Genomic DNA, 21,181 nt, shown 5'->3' with positions numbered 1-21,181 from the left:
TGGACTATTCTCCCTCTTCACTGTCACTTCTTAAAATTCCGGACTTCCTTTAAACATTCAAGAGCCTGTGGTTCCTAATCAGCCACTAGTTTTCCCTTCTAAACATAATTTTTGTCAACTCCTTTTACATATGCTTATTTACTTGTTATCTTCCCCATTAAAATGTAAACTCCATGAAGAGAGGGACTATTGTCTTTTGTATATCCCTAGAGGTTACCAAAGTGCCAGAGCTGAATAGCACCAAAGGTGAATGCCCCAAGATACTTACAGCAGAGATTTTTTTATTATTTTTTTTATTATAGCTTTTTATTTACAAGATATATGCATGGGTAATTTTTCAGTATTGACCCTTGCAAAATCTTCTGTTCCAACTTTTCCCCTCCTCCCCCCACCCTCTCTCCTAGATGGCAGGTAGCCCCATACATGTTAAATATGTTAAAGTATATGTTAAATACAATATATGTATACAGGTCCATACAGTTATTTTGCTGCACAAGAAAAATCAGACTTAGAAATAAGGTAAAAATAACCTGAGGAGGAAATCAAAAATGCAGACGGACCAAAAAAACAGAGGGAGTAGAAATGCTATGTTGTGAGTCATACTCATTTCCCATAGTTCTTTTGCTGGGTGTAACTGGTTCTTTTCATTATTGAACAAATGGAACTGATTTGGTTCATCTTATTGATCTCCTGGTCCTGCTCATTTCACTCAGCATGTAAGTCTCTCCAGGCCTTTCTGAAATCATCCTGTAAATTTAAAGCTCTTTGCATAAGGCCCAGAGCCTCCCAACTCAGCCCCACTGCTGTGCGCCCCCTCTCCCCCCCACTTCCTCAGTCAGAAGAAAAGGAAATTTAATTATCTTGGGTCATCTGCCCCCATCCACCTAGAAAAATCAGGAACTTGTCAAGTTATCTCAGGTCCAGGTTATCAACCTTTCACTACACAGATACAGCTGGGACAGAAATCAACATTAACATAATAAAAAGTTTCAATGGCATTTCCCAAGATAGGAACTGACAGAAGGAAGGGAAAGAGTACAGGCCTCCTCAGTTGGGACAGGGAAAAACTTCACCAAACCCATCTCATAGACAGAGTCCTAGGGAAAAGGGGAGTACAGAAAGGAGGAAAAAGCCACAAACAGGCCAGCTCTGAGCTGCTGACTACACAGATAGACCCGATTTCACTCCATCCTCATAATAACCTTGTGAGACAAGTATGAGTAGTTCCATTTTACAGATGAGGAAAGTGAGATTTACTCCACAGACAGAAGACTAAGACATTGGCCTTGGATTGTTTCTTCATTTCACCCACCGTGCCTGTGCTGCAGCCAACCAAAGAGGCTGCTGGGATGAGGTGGAAATCACTGGTGAGAAATATCCATGGAATACCCCCCTCCCCTCCCCCAAGTGTCAGGAAACCAGGATCTAGCTCCGAGTTTCCAAAAAAAAAAAAAAAAAAGTGTCCATTGACACTTTACTTTTACTGAGGTGGAAATCACTGGTGAGAAATATCCATGGAATACCCCCCTCCCCTCCCCCAAGTGTCAGGAAACCAGGATCTAGCTCCGAGTTTCCAAAAAAAAAAAAAAAAAGTGTCCATTGACACTTTACTAGAAATATTCAGATTAATCCACATGCCTGATTCCTCCCCATTCTGTCGAGGCAATTGGGGTTAAGTGACTTACCCAGTCACACAGCTAGAAAGTGTTAAGTGTCTGAGACCAGATTTGAACTCAGATCCTTCTGACTTCAAAGCTGGTGCTCTATCCACTGCACCACTTAGCTACCCCTTCTAATGACCTCTTTTAAAGATCCCACAATGAATTTTATAATGCCCAATACTCTTCTGACCTTCAAAAGAAAACTTGCATTAAGTTCAAAGGTAGTGAACAAAATATACACAAATCAGAGAAATCCCATGATACGATATCGATGTGCTACAAAATACTTATAAAGCAATATTCTGCATAATAACGTTTTTGCATTCTATTTTAGAGAGCAAGATTCCCACAGGATAAACTTTTCAATTTTTATAATTGAGAATTCAAATACAGCAAAAGCCACTGAGAAAATATCTATGAAAAACAGAAAAACTAAAGAAAGGAACAATTCTAGACAGTCTTAAATCAACTCCAATTCTAAAAAGCAACCCAAGATTCAAGAACTGTAGAAGGAAAAGGAAGAGAAGGGAAGAAACAGGGACTAAAAGGTCTAGAAGCCTTGAGCGCCAAAGATACAAGGAGAATCAGGAATTTGGATACGTCTTTTTCATTCTGTCTCCTTCCACTTCTGGTTGGAAAGAAAATCTCCCAAGAAGGTCATTAGTGCATCTCCTTATACCAGGGTAGTTTTTTGCTCTAAAATTTCTACAAACATAAAAAAGACCCCAAGAGATCAAATTCCAAAGGGAACAAGATGAGGTGCAAGACATTTTTGCAGCTATGTCTGCTACCAAATTGTGCCAAAGATACTTTTGGTGAGTCTGAGGATGTCTCTAACAATAATATTTTTTACAAAAAGTAGTAATTGGATCAACTTTCACAACAATCCTCTGAACATTAAAATTTAAGGAGAATGGCATGACAGCTACTAGTCCAGTAATATTTCTTCTACCTGAACCAAATGAAAAAGATAAGACAAACTGATAAGAACAGATGCTCACATTAAAAACAGGACTTTAAGTGCTTACAAGCACTTTACATAGTTGATCCTCCCAAAACCCATTTTCTGGATAAAGAAATCAAGACTCACAAAGGTTGTACTAGATTTGCACAGGATCACATCGGTAATAAAAGTGAGAGAAAGAATATGAACTCAAATTTTCCAGACTCAACCTACCTCTTCGTCTTTACAACTACTCCAGGTACCTATTCACCCACTCTAGTCCTACCTGCAAACATGCTCAGATTTCCCTAACTCTTAAAAATCTCCAACAATCATCACCTCTCTCTCCCTCCTCTCCTAACCAAGCTCCCAGGAAAATCAACCAAGTCTACACCACTTGATGGCTCTACAGCAGTGGTGTCAAACTCAAAGAGAAATGTTGGCTGCTGATCCATATAGAAAGATTCTTGCTGGCCATATGGTAACTTAGCTTTCAACATGTAATATTACCTTTGTTTTTCTGTATTGTTATGTATTTTGTTAAATAATTCCCAACTACATTTTAATCTGGTTTCAGCCAAACCTGGGAGTGCTATGTGCCTGGGTCAGGTGTTTGACCCCTCTACTCTAACCTTGCTCACCTCCCACAAAGAGGGAAGTAACCTCTGCAATCTGGCACCACTAGCACCTGACTGAAACTTGGCTTTTCAATGCTCAAAAAGAGCAAGTGACAGAGATTTCTTTTAATTTGATTGGCCCCAGAATATGTGACAGAAAATAAAAACAAAGCTGAATAGAGAGATGGGAGGGAGCCTCCTTTGAAAACCACATTTCCAGTATTGTATAAGCAACAGAAAAATGTTAAATAAAGGCCACTGAGAGGCCTTACGACTTCTCTGTCAGAGATGTGAAGGATGGAATGAAAAGGGGATACATACCAGAGGGGAAAAAAAACCGTCAAAAGGCTATGACAAGAGTTTAGGTGATAAGTGATGAGTGCCAGATCTCAGGAAGTAAAAAGAAGAATCCAAATAGTAGAAATGCTATGGCAATCCAAATCAGGCTTGAGAACACTTATGAAGTGAGAAGAAGGGAAGAGTCAAAGATAATTCAAAAACTATGAGCCTAGAACAATAGTGGTGCCCTTAACAGAAAGAGAGAAGTTAAAAAGAGGGACAGTTTGTGGTAGAACAAAGAGTGCTATTTTAAATATGCTAAATGCTAGGGGCGTACAAGAACTGAGAACAGGAGGAAAGAGAGTGCTGCAATTCTGGGGAAATCCAGGAGTTGAGCATGCAGATATACTATCAGGAGTCATGCAGAAGTCAGAGAAGCAGGTAAGATCACCAAAAGAAAAGGTGAAAAAAAGGGCAGGAGGAAAAAAGATAAATGACTTGATGATAAGGAAAGGATCATAAGACTTTAGAAGTGGAAGAGAACTACTTCGAAATAATTTCATCTAAACCCCAGATTTTGTAGATGAGGAAAAGAAAGGCCTAAAAAAAGCATCACCATGATTCAAACCCTTGACAACAGAATTCCTCCATCTATTATTTAAAAACTTCTCTTTGGATTGGATGTTCCCTGTTCTTCACTTTCCCCAGACTCTGTAGACCTTGCGTCAGGCCAAGGGGAGATCCACAAACACTTCTCAACCCCCACTCCCATTTTCAGATATTCTTCCTTTGCCAAGATTAACTCAGCAATCTTGGTTCCTTTGAGAGTCCTTCCATTTGTCTGAAATGCTCCCCAGATCTTGAATGCCATTATCTATCAGTGCCCAAATCATTTCTTCTCCCCTTTCAAAGAGTTTTCAGCAACTGGTTCCACAGTCTTCCTCTCTTGCCCCCAGGTATTTGGAGACTTCTGTTTACATGCTGATGAGCCCTCAAATAGCTTGGTTTCCAAATTCGTCAGCTTCATCACTTCCCATTATGTGCACCTTCACTCCATCACAGTGACACAGAAGGATTGTCATACAAGTGACTTTATCATTTCCTTTTATCTCAATGTCCTGATAAAGAAGTCTGAAATCCTCCCTTATCGAAATTTCCTATCCTTTCATCTCTACCTCTATCTCACAGCTACACCACCTTATTTTTGTCCTCCCCAAGACCTGGAGTAACTCCACTCTTTCCTGGATTTCTGGTCCATCACCACTGCTCCACCTACACTTTCCTAGTCAGCAATCTCCACTTTAAAATTAACCAACTCACTCTCTCTTCTCCCCAATATCTAGCTCTCCTATTCTAGCATTACCCATATTTGGCCACAACCCAATCCTGAATTAACCCCATCTCCTCCACTTCTATTGGCAGGTGGGTAAAAAGTACAAAAGGAAGTTACACAACTGTGATGACCGGATCCCTATAAAAATACATAATCTAACCTCAACAGGGCCTTCACTATTGTATGCAATCTTTTTATACTTTACTGATTCTTCTCTATCACAGTTCTCAAATGTCTTCCCTTCTCTTTTTAAAATCTATCTACACAACCAATCAACTCAGAGGAAATCTCCCCTTCTACTATACTGAAAAAAATTGAGATCAACTGTCCTGAACTTCACTTTCTTCCAATTCTGTATTTCATAATGTCTTGCCAATACCCTGGGCCCCCAAACATATACTCCATGCTCTTGTCCTCTAAAACAGTTTCTGACAGAAGTGATCCTTCTAATTGCCAAGGTCAACCTTCTCTTTTTACTTTTGGTCACTTACTCCTCCAGCATCTCTAGGTGCCTGCGCACTCCTTCCTCGGGGTCGTCAATCTACACACACACACACACACACACACACACACACACACGCAGCTTTACTACTGCCTCACACACATTCAGACTTCCTCTGTTCTTTAAAATCCCTCCTCCCTCTCAAAGCCAATCTCTCAGGAAAATCAACCAAGCAATCATTTTTACACTTAGAGACTTTTTCACCTTCCACAAAAGTGGAGGTAGCCCTGGCAATCTGGCTTTCAGAATGAAACCTGACTGAAATTTGCCTTCTCTTCACTTACTAACAATCTTTTACTCACTCATTTCAATGGTCTTTTTTTTAGTCTTTATTAGTAACTTTTTAACCTTGGCAATTTTTGACACTATCAGCTAGTCACCCCCTCCATCTTTGGATTTCCTAAGAAGGCTTCTCTTGTTGATCCACCCTCCTTTAAAGATGGTTTTATCTTACCCTTTAAGCATCAATGTACCATGGGATTCCACCAGGGGTCTGTCTCTGTCCATTGTCTCAGTGATCCTATAGCTTCCATGTTATCATCCCAATGTAGATGATTCACAAACTGATATATCCAATTCCTCGTTTCTCTTCTAAGCTCCTGGGCAATGTCACTAATCTAGACTACTGGACATTTCACTTGGATGTAGTTCATCAAACTCAAACTGTCCAAAACAAAACTCCTTATCCTCACCAAGCCCACGTGTCCTAATTTTCTGATTTCTGTCAAAAGTACCAGCATCCTTCCAGGCTTCAAACTCACTTCTCCCTCACCTCCCATATTCAGTCAACTGTCAACTCTTATCACTTCTACTTCCATGACATCTCTCTCAGTAATCCTCTTCTTGACTCTTAGTTACCACACTAATTCACCACACTCATCCCATTCCACCTGGTAAATTATTACAACAGACTCTGTGTTTCCAGTATTCCCTTTCTCCAAGCCATTCTCCATGCAGCTAACAAAATGATCTTCCTAATGCATAAATCTGATCATGCAATTCTCTATTCAAGCTTCAGTGGATGCTGAATTCAGCGAGGGTAACATACCCGTATAAATAAAATCTATCCAATGCACTGATTTCAGCCTCTGCTTTCAAAACTAACATCATTCTACTTCCCCCTTACACATTCTATGTTCTAGTCATATTGATTTATTTCGTATTCCCCATTTTTCCTTCTCTACATTTTTGATTCTTTTCCTTTCACCTTTACTTTTTGGAATCTCTAGAGACAATTGGGCAAGTTTATATTCCATGGAGATTGCCCAAAAGGACAGATTAAAGATGCCTGAAAACAAAGTAATGATTATCAGAGAAAGTTGGAGGGGAAAGAATCCAAGACATAGCCAGCCGGTACAATAGATTTTAGCAGAGGGAAGTTACTTCTTCCTCAAACTAAAAGCAAGGAAGAAAGAAGAGGTAAAATCATTGAGAAAATTAGAAGAATAAATGAAGGAAGCTGAAGTTCATATAGAATGACCCAATATTATTAGTATCATTTGCTAAAAGCAATTAGAGTTGAGAGTTAGAATGTCTGGAAAGGAAAAAAGAAAAAGGTTCAAAATGGCAAATGGGGAAACTGCATCAACTAATAGCACATCGAATTAATGTGATTTTGAGAAATTCTACAAGTTACCAAGATCTCAATGTTAGCTATGTAGAAAGGATAAAAGTGTCCCGTTATGCTGTTCTTTACAATTTTAGGTCTGAGGCCTATCTCTATGGTTCGATTACAATCCTTTTGAGGTCAGGTACCAGGTCTTGGATACTTATATTACTTAGCATTTTGCACTATGTACTGTCACAAGAGGAAGTCAATCCTTACTGCTGATGGTGAGAGCTATTTGTATTGTTCTCTCCCAGCAAATTATAGTATACCCTGCCTCAAAGGGTCAAACACTTAATGATTAAGACACCTTATTTATGTCCCAAATGTCTCTTCAAATGGAACGGAACCTTCTAGCATGCAAGGACTAGTTTGCTTATGTGATTAGAGAGTGTGAGAGTGACTCAAAGGCTTCCATTTCTGACAAGTTAGATGTATCCTTTCTGTCAGCAAAAAGCCCTAAATCCTCTGGTATTGAAGAGCTACAGGATGGGTCAACATATGACACCCTGCTTGGTTTCCTAACCATTCTCAAGTCTTTTTCCAACCCTCCATAACAAGGTAAGTGAACTAAGTACAGAACTATTAGTATTCAAGATTAGTACTAAACACAATAAGTGTTAATGAAGGTCGAATCCAATCAGCAAAATGAATACAATTTGTAATTGGAGATGATCTTAACTCTGAATTTCCGCAACTGGGGATCCCACCAAATGAAAACTTTGCTCTCTATGAACCCCTTTGGATTTATCCACAGACTCAGTTACAATGCCTTAAACGACAATAATAAAAGTAACACTCCAAGATATTGGTTATCTTGGCCAATATAAAGTGTTTTCCGATATCTACCTGTTAATTATTCTTTTAGCCACCACTGAGTGGTTCCCTCGCTGTGGGCAAGTCCCTTTAAACTCATCACAGCTGAATGACTTCCCTCGTAAAATTAGAATTAACACTGACTTCCTTCACAAGACAGTTTGAGGAATAATAAAATTTTACAGTTGTACGTTAGTCTATTACGGTTCTAAGTAATATGAAAATAAGGCTAGTTACAAAGTTTTTACCTGTACCCCAAAGGAAACCAGGCCTGAGAAAGGAAACACTTCTTTCTCAAAAGTAAAACCAGCCAGAGTCACTTCAAAACACGTTACCTGCCCTGCCCTACCTTCTCAGCCAGTAACTTATAAACTCCAAACCCAAAGGGATTATGCAGTTCTGTGAGCTCTACCCTTGGGCCTGACTTCAAAAAGATAAACAATAATAATTTCTGAAAGAATCCAAGCCCGGCTCCAGGATTAGTTTTCCTTAAACTACCACCTGCGTGTGGAAGAGGAGGTACAGTCTGGGCTGCTGGGAAAGGCCGCTTGTGCAAGCGCAGAATTCCTCAGCTTTCCACTCCTTATATGTGCAAAGTGCAAGCCCTCACCCACAGCATTCTGTACTCACCCAGAGGTACATCATGTCAGACTGGCCCGTTCAAACTCAGCGGTCAATCGAGCCGGGACAGCAAAAGGCACTTCAGTGAACAGTGGAGACAAGAAAGGGGTGGGAACGGAGGACATGGGGGGGAGAAAAGTCTCCCCCCCCCCCTTTGTTTGAGAATCCTACCACCAGCAGTGCCTTTCCACCCCCCGGCCCCAACCTCCTCCTCTCTGGCTGGCTGTTCTGTTGTTCTCTCTCCACTCGCACACACACACTCTCTCTCTCTGGGAGTTCCCAGCCCCAAGTGTCTGAACTGGCGAGTATCTGTACAGGCGTACAGCACACTCTGCATTTGCCTTCAGGGAATCTCTCTGTCATTCTACTTGGGGAAACAATCACCACCTCCCGAAGATTATTGCAAAAGGCAGGATGGGTGGAGTTAGCAATAAACCTGTACCAGCTCCTGATGGCAGACACGGCCTCGAGTGGAGAATGGGCCTTTTAAACATGAACGAAGCAACTGGAAAAATGCGCCCTCCAAAGTCAAGGGCATAAACCAAGTTTCCCCCCACCCCCAGCCCCCCGGGCTTCAGTCCGCCGAGGGCAGAGCAAGCTCAGGGATGTACTAGCCACCTCTCCCTCCTCCTGCACCGGCAAGTCTCTCTCCCAGCACTGAATTTCCCTCCCCTTCCAGACTGTGGATCGTCGGTAACTGAACCTGAAGGAGAGGTGCGGGGAGAGCTGTGACCCCGAAGGCAGCACGTCAGTCAGTCCCGTGCCCCAAACATAGCCCGCCCTCCCACTCAAGGTGGAAAAGCAGCTCCAGTTGACTGCGATTTTTCATAAGACTGTGTATGTATAGACTACTTCACTCTTTTTAATCTTAACCAAAAGAGAGGGACAGGAGGCCCGCCCGCTCCTCCTGGGAGGAGAGGCCGGGATTCTAGGCGCCTCGGGCTCGGGCAGGTAGAGACAGCTCCCGCCCGCACAATCCCCTCCCCTCTTAATCCCCAAGTCAGTTTTCCCGGTCTGAGCCCCGGTGCAGGTAAGCGGTATGAACCCAGTGAGCTGCACCAGCGGCCATGTTCTGCACGCACGCCAAAGCCGGAGCCGTGCCCGCCCCCGGCCCCACCGGGAGCATCCAGCCGGCCCGTCTTCGGCCCCCAGAACTCCGCCCAGCCCACGGCAATTTGTTAAGCCCGCCCCAACGGCCAGTCCGGCCAACCCACGGGGCAGGGCTCTGCTTGTGCTGCCCTAGAGCCCGAGCTGCCTCCATTTCTAAGGCTCCCCTCCGGCTCCCCCGCCCCCCGGTCTCGAGAGGTGCGGCTAGCATTCTTCCAGGCCCCACCCAAACCTCTCCTTCTCCTTTACTCAGCAGAGGGTAAGATCACCTCCAAGGAGCCCGCTGGGCTGCCAGCTTCCCCGGTTTTCCCTTCTCTCCCTCCACTTCCCGGCTTCCCCGAGGCCTTCTCCCATGCCTTCTTGTACTGATAAAGAGTCCTTTGTTTCTCTCCTCCGATCCCCTGCCTGCACGCTGGGGCATCTGTTCTCCGGGCCCTTCATCCTCTCCCCAAACTCCCAGAAAGGCTGGCCCTCCTCTGCACCTCTCCAAACCCTGGGCCTAGCACAAGATCCGGGACAAAGGAGCTTAGAAAATGTCTGCTGAATTTAAAGCCCCTGCTCCCCACGACAAGGGAAAATATCCTTTTCAGCCCAGTAACGGCATCCTTCCTTCCAAAACGGGCCAGAAAGATCGATTCTCAAGTGAGAGCTGAGAGTTAAATCACTTCCCGGGGTGTTTTGCAATGTTCCTGGAGGGTTATCTTTTCTCTCAATGTACCAGAGACATGGCAACCAGAGAAAAGCAAATTTACAGGTTTTGGTGGACTTTCAAAAATCTCCAATTTATTTTAGGACAAAATAGCCCGATTTATATACTTTAAATATCCTGTATATCTCTTTTCTAGGATCCCCCATTCGTTTATTTTCAAAGTGAATAGGATTTTAAGGGTCAGAAAGGATTCTTAGTGATCATCTAGTCTCCATTATTTTTACAGGTAAAAAAAAAAAATTCATTCTCAAAGAGGTAGCAGTGGGACAGAGGAAAACTAAATTCAGATTTCAGGAGGCTTGGCTTCAAAAGATTTTACCATCACACAAGATGTATGATGGCCCAGGGTCCTAAGAACCTCGGATAAACCACTTTATTTTTCGATGTCTCCATTTCCTCATTAGAAAATGAGGATAAAGGGGGCAGCAAGATGGCACAGTGGCTAGAGTCAAATCCCACCTCATACACTTAACAATTCCTAGCTGTGTGATCCTGAGCAAGTCACTTAATCCCAATTGCCTCAGCTAAAAAAAGAAAATAAAAGAAAATGGAGATAATAATGCCTGAATTATCTGTCGCCTCAGTGTCTAGCAGTTGAAATCCTATGCAAATCTTAATACACTTTGAAAACCAGAAAGCACAATAGGAAATTAGCTATTGATTATTTTTACCCCATTGTTGATATCTTCTTGCCACTCGCATTCCCCAAAGGTTTCCCTTTTCTCTATCTTTTCACCAGTCTTTGGGGGAGGAAGTGGTGACGGTGGTGGTGAAGATATCTCAACTCACTCTGGATTCTTACTTTTGCTCAATAGCAGCAGGCCCACCTAATAGGAATTCTTAGTATTTCTTCTGCTAAACTATGTTCTTTGTCTTTCACTGACTTCCAAAATGTCAAAAACATCTTATGCATTTGGATTATTTTGCTTTTTCTTAAAAATTACAATTCTCAAGTGAGAGCTGAGAGTTAAATCACTTCCCGGGGTGTTTTGCAATGTTCCTGGAGGGTTATCTTTTCTCTCAATGTACCAGAGACATGGCAACCAGAGAAAAGCAAATTTACAGGTTTTGGTGGACTTTCAAAAATCTCCAATTTATTTTAGGACAAAATAGCCCGATTTATATACTTTAAATATCCTGTATATCTCTTTTCTAAACTATGTTCTTTGTCTTTCACTGACTTCCAAAATGTCAAAAACATCTTATGCCTTTGGATTATTTTGCTTTTTCTTAAAAATTACAAGATTAGGAAGTCATTGTTATGGAAATAAAGGTACAGGAATCAAGGGCTTTTTCTAATTGCTAGTTTCTCCCCCCACACCCGTCCCACAACTAAGATTCCTATCAATTATGTTCACCAAGCATAAAGATAGAGGGGAGAATGAGAGATGAAAAATGAGGAGGAGCAGAAGCAGAAGAGTCCCTTAGAATTCATTTCCCATAAACTGTCCTCCCTAGGACTTCTCAAAATCCCAGGAACCTCATCATCTTGCAAGATCCAATCAGCTTTAGATCCCAGAGCTACCTAGTGCCTCCTGGTCCTCTGATTGGAGAGTATAGTAAAAGGCTCCTCCTCCAAGCCTCCTGGCTGCCCTCCTCTGGGACTTTCCCATCAAGGCCCAGGGGCCAGCTGTGTATCTTCTTCCCCCTTTCAACAACCTTTTGTATGCTAGTCTTCCCATCAGGTAGTTATTTTCAAAACAGTTATATTGGTGGGTTGTTGTTTGTTTAATTTCTAAAGTCTTGGCAAGATGTCAAAAAATATTATCTAGTCCAGACATGTGATTTCATTAATGTAGGAATTCCCAGTATAGAAAACTTCCTCTGTGCAGATGAGGAACTTGTCCATAACCAACAGGACTAGTTGCTGGGGATAGGGGGTGGGTAGTTAAGTGCGTGTCCTACAGTCTCCCACATTGATTTTGTATCGGAAACAGGACCTGAACATAGGCAGGGATCAGCTCTTTATATACTCTCTGGTGTGTAACAGAGCCCGAATAATATCATGCACACACACACACAAAGCAAAGATAAAGGACATGTATATCCAGAAAAAGATCAGTCACTGAGAATCAATGAGAATGAGAAGATGGGCAGCAGGAGCATGACACTGCTATCTCTGAAATGTTAAAAGGCCCATGGGAAGCCCTTTGAGCTAGATGGTGAGGAGACTAGAGCACTGGACTTGGAGCCAGGAAGGCATGCTTCTGCCACTTATTGGCTCTAATCCTGGCCAAGTCAGTCTCATCCTGTCAGTCTCAATTTTCTTATCCATAAAATGGAAACAATAATAGCACTCACCTTACAAAGTTTTTTGGAAGAACCAAATAAAATAACATGTTCAAAGCACTTGCAAACCTTATAGAACTATAAGACTATTATTGCTATCCAGTCTATTTGGTAGATTCTCTTGATGAATTTCTGTATGTATCTGGACAAGATTCAGACGGGCAGGGAAGAAATGAGGGCCCCAAGATCTGTATTACATCCTCCCCAACTTCATCACCCCCTGCTTTCCATATTTGCAAGCTTAGCATCACCCAGGATTCTTCCTTTTTTCTCCCACATCCCACAATCCTGTCCCCTTCTCTCCCATCACACACTTCCCTAGGTCAGCCCCCTCACCCAGTAGGCTCCTAATTGGCTTCATTACCTTCAATCTCTCCCTTTCCTAATCCTCCACCCAGCTGCCAAACTGATGATATCCCTAAAAGAGATCCCAGGATAATAAGATGATAGCTCTCAATCTAATCCCTCCATGATCCTGCCTCCTAGCTACTGCTCAAACAGGACCCTCCATCTTCAAACTCTACAAATTTTCTGTGGCTGTTCTTCATGCCTGGAACTCCCTGTCTTTTCAACTCCCTCTCCAGACTTCCCTAGCTTCTTTCAAAAAGTCTCCTCTTTCCCAGCCTTCCATCTGAAACTGCCCCCAATTTATACTGTCTATGTTTGTATATAATTGCATGTGGCTTCGCAGTGAGCTCCATGACAGCTGGGATGGGGTTTGATTTTTTGTTGTTTGGTTTTGTTTTTTTCCTTTCATAGCCTTAGAGCCTACCCCACAGTAGGCACTTTATAAATGTTTGTTGACCTGACTAAATCCAGAAGAACTCAGAGGCCATCTTGTCCAGCCCCCTTAACTTTACCAAGGAGCACTCTGAGGTCTAGAAAGATTAAGAGACTTGCCCAGAGTCCCACAGGCAAGAATCTGACCCTGATCTGACTATTCAGGGATCTTTAGCAGAGTCCTCTTGTCTCCAAGGGGTGAGGCTTCAAGTTCTCCATAGTCTGGATTTCACCTCCCTATATTTCACATTGTTCCCCTTGCCCAGCTAAGGTCCTACCTGCTCCACAAGACATTTCTGGAGCCTCGAACATGCTGTCATTCTCTCCCTTCTGAAATTACTTTGTATGTATTTAGGTTGTATACATATACACATATACATAATATGCACATGTGCAAGGAGGGAAAGGCTTTTATTTTTTTCATTCCCTTAATGTTTTTCCTGTCATAAGAACTGAGTCATAGTCATCAGTCAATTAACATTTGCTAAGCCCATTTGCTAAGCCCCTACTAAGTGCCAGGCACTGTGCTAAGTGTTAGGGATCTAAAGAATGGCAAACGACAGTCCCTGTTCTCAGGAAGTGCCTAATCTAATGTATGCCCACACACTGAGAAATAACACAAATGCCAAAATTATCCAGTGCCCCCGTATCAAAAGCAGATTGAGAAGAAGCCCACCATTAACAACATAACAGGCTGTGGATCTAGGTGACCTCAGGGGAATGCCAACAACCTTCTCCTGGGCGCCATGATGCTGGAGAGAAAATCCTTGGAGGATCACGCGAAATTTTACAGGTCAGACTAAAATGCAGACAAGTTTAGACGTTGTCAAAGGGATATTTTCTAAGCACCAAGCTTATCAAAGTCTGTCATTCATGTCATTTCACATTCATAAAAGAATGTGTGAATCTAAGGATTAGAAAAGAAACCTTTTGGAGGAAGAACCAAAGATAAAGTCTCTGGAATGTTTATATCTTAGAACACACGGATCATCTTTGACAATAATTTGGGAGTTGCCAGTAATTCTAACTTTATAATAATAAATAGATATTGTGCATGCAACCTGAATTCTTGTTTCTAGAATCTTAGATTTCTATATTGATAAGGGGAAGTGGATGACTATTTACAGTCCCATTTTAAACTCTTGTCCTAAAAGTCTAATTACACATAAGGCAGTTTATTTTACATCAGTCTGGTTATGGGTGGAAACAGAGAAGGAATAAATTAAGAAAGGTAGCATGGTTTCTTAATGACTTTTGAGAAATCAGCTAAACATTGGAAAGATCCAAGAGAAAGTCTCAGCCTTCTAGCCATGTTTTTTATTCTCTTATTGGAATGACCCCGATTACAGGCAGCATAACCTCATTCAGACTCTAATAGAATTACTTAAATGGGTTATAGAAAATTCCAACGTAATTAAACTTTTAAAATTTCTGAGAGTGATGTACTTGCAATTAAAAAAAAAAAAGATATAATTTAGTATTAAGTCAGTTTAGAAAAATAGCAGATAATCCCAGGGCCCTAATTCTAAGGGAAGAATAGAGGAAAAACATACTGGCACACTAGGACTAATTGAAGGCAAGAGCTGTGCACCATTCTCTCCCCATTACCTCAATGACTAGCCTAGAACCTAAGACACATCACCCATTGATTTATTTGAACTACAAAAAGCACATGATGCTCCAAGGTGCTCTCCTGGAGCACAAACTAAGACTAATTTGGAAAAAAGACAAAATCAAAACTGCTCAACCATTTATTAGTGCTCATTAAGCAGAGCCAAGAGGCTTCTTGCCCAATTCCAACCACAGCAGTATCAGGGTTAGTGCTGCCCATCTTTAGGGAATCTCTAGGTGATTCAGCACCTCATGCCTCCTCTTCTATCAGCCTCCCTGCTAAAACTGCCCTTTGTGCTGGAGGCTATCTGAATTTCATGCAGTATTTAAAGCAAGATGAAGGGTAAGGCTTTTAAGAGCCTGACTAGGTTTCCCCAAGTTTCATTGGGCATCATGACCACAGTATATTTATTGAGCCACACCACCAACCCTTAGATAGTATCTTTAGATAAATAAGTCAGAGGGAAAGGGTTCCAAATATGCACCTCTATATATCAAAGGAAATATAGAACATGAAGTAACTTCTTCTCTGGGAGGCACAGTCTGAATATATCACTAATGTGCTCAAACCCTTACATCCCCATCTTTTCAGTCCGACACTGAAAGCTTTCCACAATCTAGTACCAACCTGACTTTCCAATCTTATCCTGCATCACGTCCCAGTTCTTGCCAAACTGCCTCCTGAACTCAACACTCACTCTCCCCATTCTCTTGTATTTGTACATCTCTACCTATCCACTCCCAACATGAAATGTACTGATTCCTTCCCCTTCTTGGCCTCCCAGAATGCCATTCTTCCTACAAGGCTCAGGGGAGCCAGTGCTGCTCTGACTCTCCAATTCTTTGATAGGGCTGCCTCCCTGTTATTTTGTGTTTATTATTTGTGTGCATACTAGATCCCTCTGGGTGGAATGAAAGGTGCTTGTGGGAAGAGGTTACTTTTGATCATTGTATCAATACAAAATATATATTTTGTGTATTGTATACATTGAATGTACCAAACATACACTGTATATACATTGAATCCAGGGACATATCCCTGAAATATTAACATGTGATGGATATTCCAGTAGTCCTATTGAGATTCATGAGCAACTGTCTCCAGTTAGGTTTCTTTGGATGCAACCATCCAGATGTTTTCATTTTAAGCTGGATCTCCTCCAGAACTGCCCTGCTGCGACAATGCCTCAATCTTGAGTGTTTGACATCTACTGGGACTCAGTGACATTATAAAATGACATTTCTGTATCCACTGTTTCTTTCCAGACAAATGAAGCTTATTTCTCAAGAATTTCTACTACTAAAGAAATCAATAATGATGTTGATCTCTTTGCAGTCGCCAAGAAGACTAATAATACTACATTATAGCTATAAATCAAGACCTCCCCCTCATAAATGTCAAAGGCAAGTCCCTCCCTCCCCCTGCCCCAGGTTGTCACAACAATCCTAGGTGAGCTTGTTTTAGACACAACTCTTAACAAGAAGGAATGCATATGAACCACAGTAAGAAGTAGCAGATAAAAATGAGGACAATAGGAATAACATTAGCTGATGGAGCAATTGAAAAACCCTAGAAAGCACAAGTCCACACCAAAAACAAGAGATGACACCATTGAACATGTACAATTTCTAATGTACAGCATGAGAAGCACAAATCATTAAGTACAGGTTACCTTTTGTTGGGTTTGAGAAGGGAAGAAAGCTATCCCCAAATGGTAAGAGAAAACCAAAAGGACAGTGGTAATTGACAATGTAAACAGCCACTACATGGAATAATTAGTTATCCAGAAAGATGCATTCCTCCAGCAATTCTAGAGCAACTTACAAAATTTCCTACCTTTTCCTTCATAGATAGCCAGATGATTCCTTAAATTTAATCAAAAGCAAGTCATCTTATGACCTTTCAAGTAAAATTCCTAAACTACTTTTTCAAAACTGTCTATTTTTAATGCCTTATCATCCAGGAGTTTAAGAGAAATGTCAGAAAAATATCCTCTTATAATGCTTTTCCCAGAAGCTCAATGCCCACATCCCCAAACTGCCAAAGGGGCATCTTTACAAGGCGGGAAAGACCTGGACTAGGTGTCTGCTAATATGCCTTGGAATTTTCAATTGTACTTCTATATCCATACTATATTTTACACACACACAATTTCATGTGAAAGTACAGACATCTTTGAAAAGGCAGAGAACCTCCAAAGCTTAACCATCAAAACCCCCAATGATACTGGCCTACTGGATATTCCATAAACAAGACACTCCATCCCTAGGCTCCAGGTATCTTCTTTGGATGTCTCCCAAGACTGGAATTCTCTCTCGCCTCATCTCCACCTCTGATTTATTCAGCTCCCCACTAAAATCCCACCTTCTACAAGAAGCTTCCTCCAACTTCTCTTAGTTCAATGTCTTTTTTCTGTTAATTATTTCCTATTTCTCCTACACACAGCTTCTTTATACATAATTGTTTGCCTGGCATCTCCCACAGAAGAATGTGAGTTCCTTGGGGGCAGGGATGTCTTTTGCCTCTTTTTAAATCCCCAACATCTTTTATATAGTAGTAGTTATTTAATAGCTGTTTATTGACTGACTAGCATTCTTAAACTTTATATGCTTGGTTTTAAAGAGTTAACTGCAATTCATTCCCATTAGTGGTTTCTAAAACTTTCTAATAGGATCTCTGGAATCAACATCATCTCTTCTTCTTATTTCACTCTTGGGACACTCTTGGAAAACAAACTATCCAGGGATGTCAATGACTAGCTGACAGTCAAACATAAGTCAAGAATTTCTTGAATGGTTTAAATGATCATATCAGGATAAACAAAAAAGTGTGAGAAACAGATTCAGGTAAAGCACGAGGGCTTTGTGTGTAGAAGATGTAATACAGATTTTTTAGCAACCTGTACCACAAATAGCTTATAATCTCTGGGTGAACTAGACAAGTAGCCCAATGGCGTTGTGGAACGTCAAAAATAACAGTATTTCTTCTTTGGACCTAAGCTTCCTCAATTGGAATAATTAGGTCACACTTTTCCTATCTCATCTTTACTATCAGAAGATTTGTAGGAAAAATCATGTGTGAGCAGTAAGCCAGTAATGTGGATTTGCTATCTCCCCTGGTTTGCAAGACTAAACTCATATTTGGTCATTAATGTTTTGGTGAATAACACAAGCCAGCCTGGATTTGAAATTACACCCTCGTGTCCTACATATCAATGTTCATGTTCAGAATAACTAACACCTTAATAACAGCAATGAATTAAGTTAGACAAACTTGAGTCACTCCAAAAGTGTAGCTTATTTATTTCTCCAAAACTTACTTGCCCCACAAATGGGAAGCTACAAGTATGGGAGAGATTTTCTACAGGGAAAGATAAGGCCCTATTTATAGGCCTGTCAGGTGTTCCATACTTGAGCCATAACACAGTTTCTACTTTAAGCATGATTTGACCTTGCCTGACTCCTTCTGTTTCTAATGCCCCTTTAAAGCACACGTTTCTCATTTATCTTCATTTTCAGAGCCCTATCACTGCTATACTTACACACTTTAGCACAGCCATACCACTATAACCAAAAGAAAATAAAACAATAAAAGGAAAGGAAAATCCCTTCCCTCCCCTCATTCTCGGCCCAGAGTAGACTGTGAAAGAAGCTTCTGAGGGAATAGCTAGCTATCTCTGCACAGTGGAGCTTAGGAAAGGAAATGGAAGAGGATTATACTTTCTTAAAAGAAAAGTTCAAATGTAAATACTCTTATCTATCCCAATGGCGTTGTGGAACATCAAAAATAACAGTATTTCTTCTTTGGACCTAAGCTTCCTCAATCCTAAAATAAGAGCATCAACTAGATGGCTTTTATGTTCCCCTCTCAAGGAGGAAAGGCAGTTAGGTGGAACAATAAATAAAGCACTGAGTCTGGAGCTGGAAAGATCTAAATTCACATTTGACCTCAGACACTAGCTATTTTGACCCTGAGAAAATCACTTAATTTGTAAAATTCATTAAAATGGGGGTCATAATAACACCTACATCCCAAAAGTAGTTACGACTATCAAATGAGAAATACTATTTGTAAAGCACTCAGCACAGTTACTGGCACACAAGATGTGTTCAGTGAAAGCCAGTTTCCTTCCTTGTAGCTATCTATTATTATATTTAATCTGTCAAGATCTTTAAATTTAAAAGCAAAAACCAAAGTTTCAAGTCCTTTTTGCATAAAAGGAAATGAAAAAAGTATTCCCTCTTTCTGCTACTTGCCCCAGCTGTTGTCCTTAAAGATTGAATTCTTGACCCTAGCAGCTGATATCTCCATAGCCCCTCCTAAAAAAACAAACAATAGAGAATCTTTTTCCAGTCGACAGTCCCTTTGGTTATAAGTCCCTCAATAAATGTAATAGACAAGCTATCAACACCTCACCCACAACCCAAAGCATGACTCTAACGACTTCTACCTAGGTAAAATATAACAGTTCCACATCCCTTACTACTGTGCCATCACTACCTACCATCTATCTTTGGTTCTTTTTAGAACTAGGCAGAAATTTAGGCCTATAACAACAAATACTTATTAAGCACTCACTTACTGTGTGTAGGACCCTGCTAGATGCTAAGGGAGATAGACAGCTTAAATAAAATTTAGTCCCAAACCAAGAGATACTTACTGTCCAGTGTGGAATACAAAAACACAGATAGTTATAATTCAAACTGATGGCAAATTAACTAGAGAAGATCAAAGAATTATCTGAAGTGTGAAGGTGGAAGTTACTATCAAGCTTCCCGGAGGAAGCTTTGGACTTAGAAGCAGGGGTAGGAATTCAACAGATGAATAAGAGGAAGTAAAATAATCTGAGCATAGGAAGTTGTATGAGCCAAGGCATAAAAACATATTCAAGGATCTAGCTAGGCTAAAAGCACCTAGTATATGAAAGGAAGTAACTTGGACTAAGTCTGGAAAAGCAAAATGGTACATAGTTATGGAAAGCCTTGAACACTATGCAAAAAGATAATAACTGGGGAGCTCTAAGAAGACACTGGTGGTTTCTATACAGGAAGACCACTGACCAGATCTATGTCTCAGAAAACTTATTGACTGTATCCCTAAAGAAAGGATTAAGAGAAAGTGAATGCTGATGAGCAGGTTGACTTTAGAAAAAACATGGAAAGATTTGAATAAAATAATAGAGTAAAATGAGCAGAACCACAAAAATGATGGATATAGTAATCACAGTATTATTTAAAGAAAAAGTGAGAATGACTACGATATTCTGAGCATTATAGATATTTAAATTAACTACAAATAACATATGAAGGAAGATGCTATCCACCTCCAGAGAAAGAACTGATGAACAGAAGCACACATGGAATTGTTTTACATGTATGTACATATGTAGATATGTATGTCAAATGGTGGCCTTCTCTAGTACAGGATAAGGAGGGAGGCAAACAGTTTGGAACTTAAAATGTAACCAAAAAATAAATTTAATTTTTAAAAAGTAAAAAAAAAAATTAATTAAAAACAAAGGCTCTAGTTATATATTTATTCAAAATATTTATGCTAACCAAGGGCATCTCCATTATCAGAGAAGATCTTCCTAAAATAATTAGAAGTATTAGGGAAAATAGAATCAAATTTGTGGTTCTTCAGGATCCACAATACATGATCAGCTTAACTGTTCAATTGTTTTCATTGAGTTGAAAGAATGGGCTTAGTATTAAAGAAACAACTAAGTGCTGATGCATCAAAAGCAGGGATATGAACTCTATGATCTTCTGGGGTCTCTTATTAAGTTCTGCCTCATCACCTTTCTCAGTCCATCTCGATCTCTTCTTCCACAATAGAGAAAAGGCTCTATCCCTGCTTCTTTGGGACAACAGGGTCGTACAAAAAGCAGCAGAGAGTCATATATTGAGAAAGAGCTGACCCCAAAGCCAAGGAGGCCTGCATTCCAGTCCTGCCTCTGACTCATGGTGACTATGTGACCCTAGAAAAAAACATTTTGATCTCTCAGTGCTCCACGCAATTCTCTAAGCCTACAAATTTCAGAGAAAGTACAAATTTCTATTGATAGATGGAATTAGCTTCCCTGGAAGCTCCCTATACTAGTTAAACCCATCTCCACACTGAAATCAAAAAGGATCTTTCTTTTTTAATTTTGTTAATGAAGGTTTGAGAGTTTCCAGGTGAAACAGGGGAATGAAGAGATTAAATATTGCTTTACTCCAGCCTGATTATCTGGTGATGTTGAGGGGCCATACATGGACAAGACATGTGTCCAACATCACCGATAAGAGTCTTCCACAAAAAGCA

General features: G+C 40.7%; 1 protein-coding gene across 16 annotated transcripts in view; it reads right to left on the bottom strand.

The window, feature by feature from the left end:
* RBFOX2 (RNA binding fox-1 homolog 2) overlaps positions 1-21,181 on the bottom strand; it is a 290,000-nt gene that overhangs the window by 157,396 nt on the left and 111,423 nt on the right. The window contains exon 1 of one of the 16 annotated variants that reach the window (XM_031938965.1): positions 8,388-8,908. The exons of the other annotated variants lie outside the window; for them this stretch is intronic. Coding sequence (XP_031794825.1) covers positions 8,388-8,402 — 15 coding nt within the window. The 5' untranslated portion in view covers positions 8,403-8,908. Of the gene's footprint in view, positions 1-8,387; positions 8,909-21,181 lie in introns of those variants that run through there. 16 annotated transcript variants of the gene reach the window in all.

This window comes from Sarcophilus harrisii, chromosome 5 (assembly GCF_902635505.1).
Source record: "Sarcophilus harrisii chromosome 5, mSarHar1.11, whole genome shotgun sequence".
NCBI lineage: Eukaryota > Metazoa > Chordata > Mammalia > Dasyuromorphia > Dasyuridae > Sarcophilus > Sarcophilus harrisii.
The sequence above is the reverse complement of the archived record's forward strand: the minus strand, read 5'-3'. Positions and strand labels throughout refer to the sequence as shown.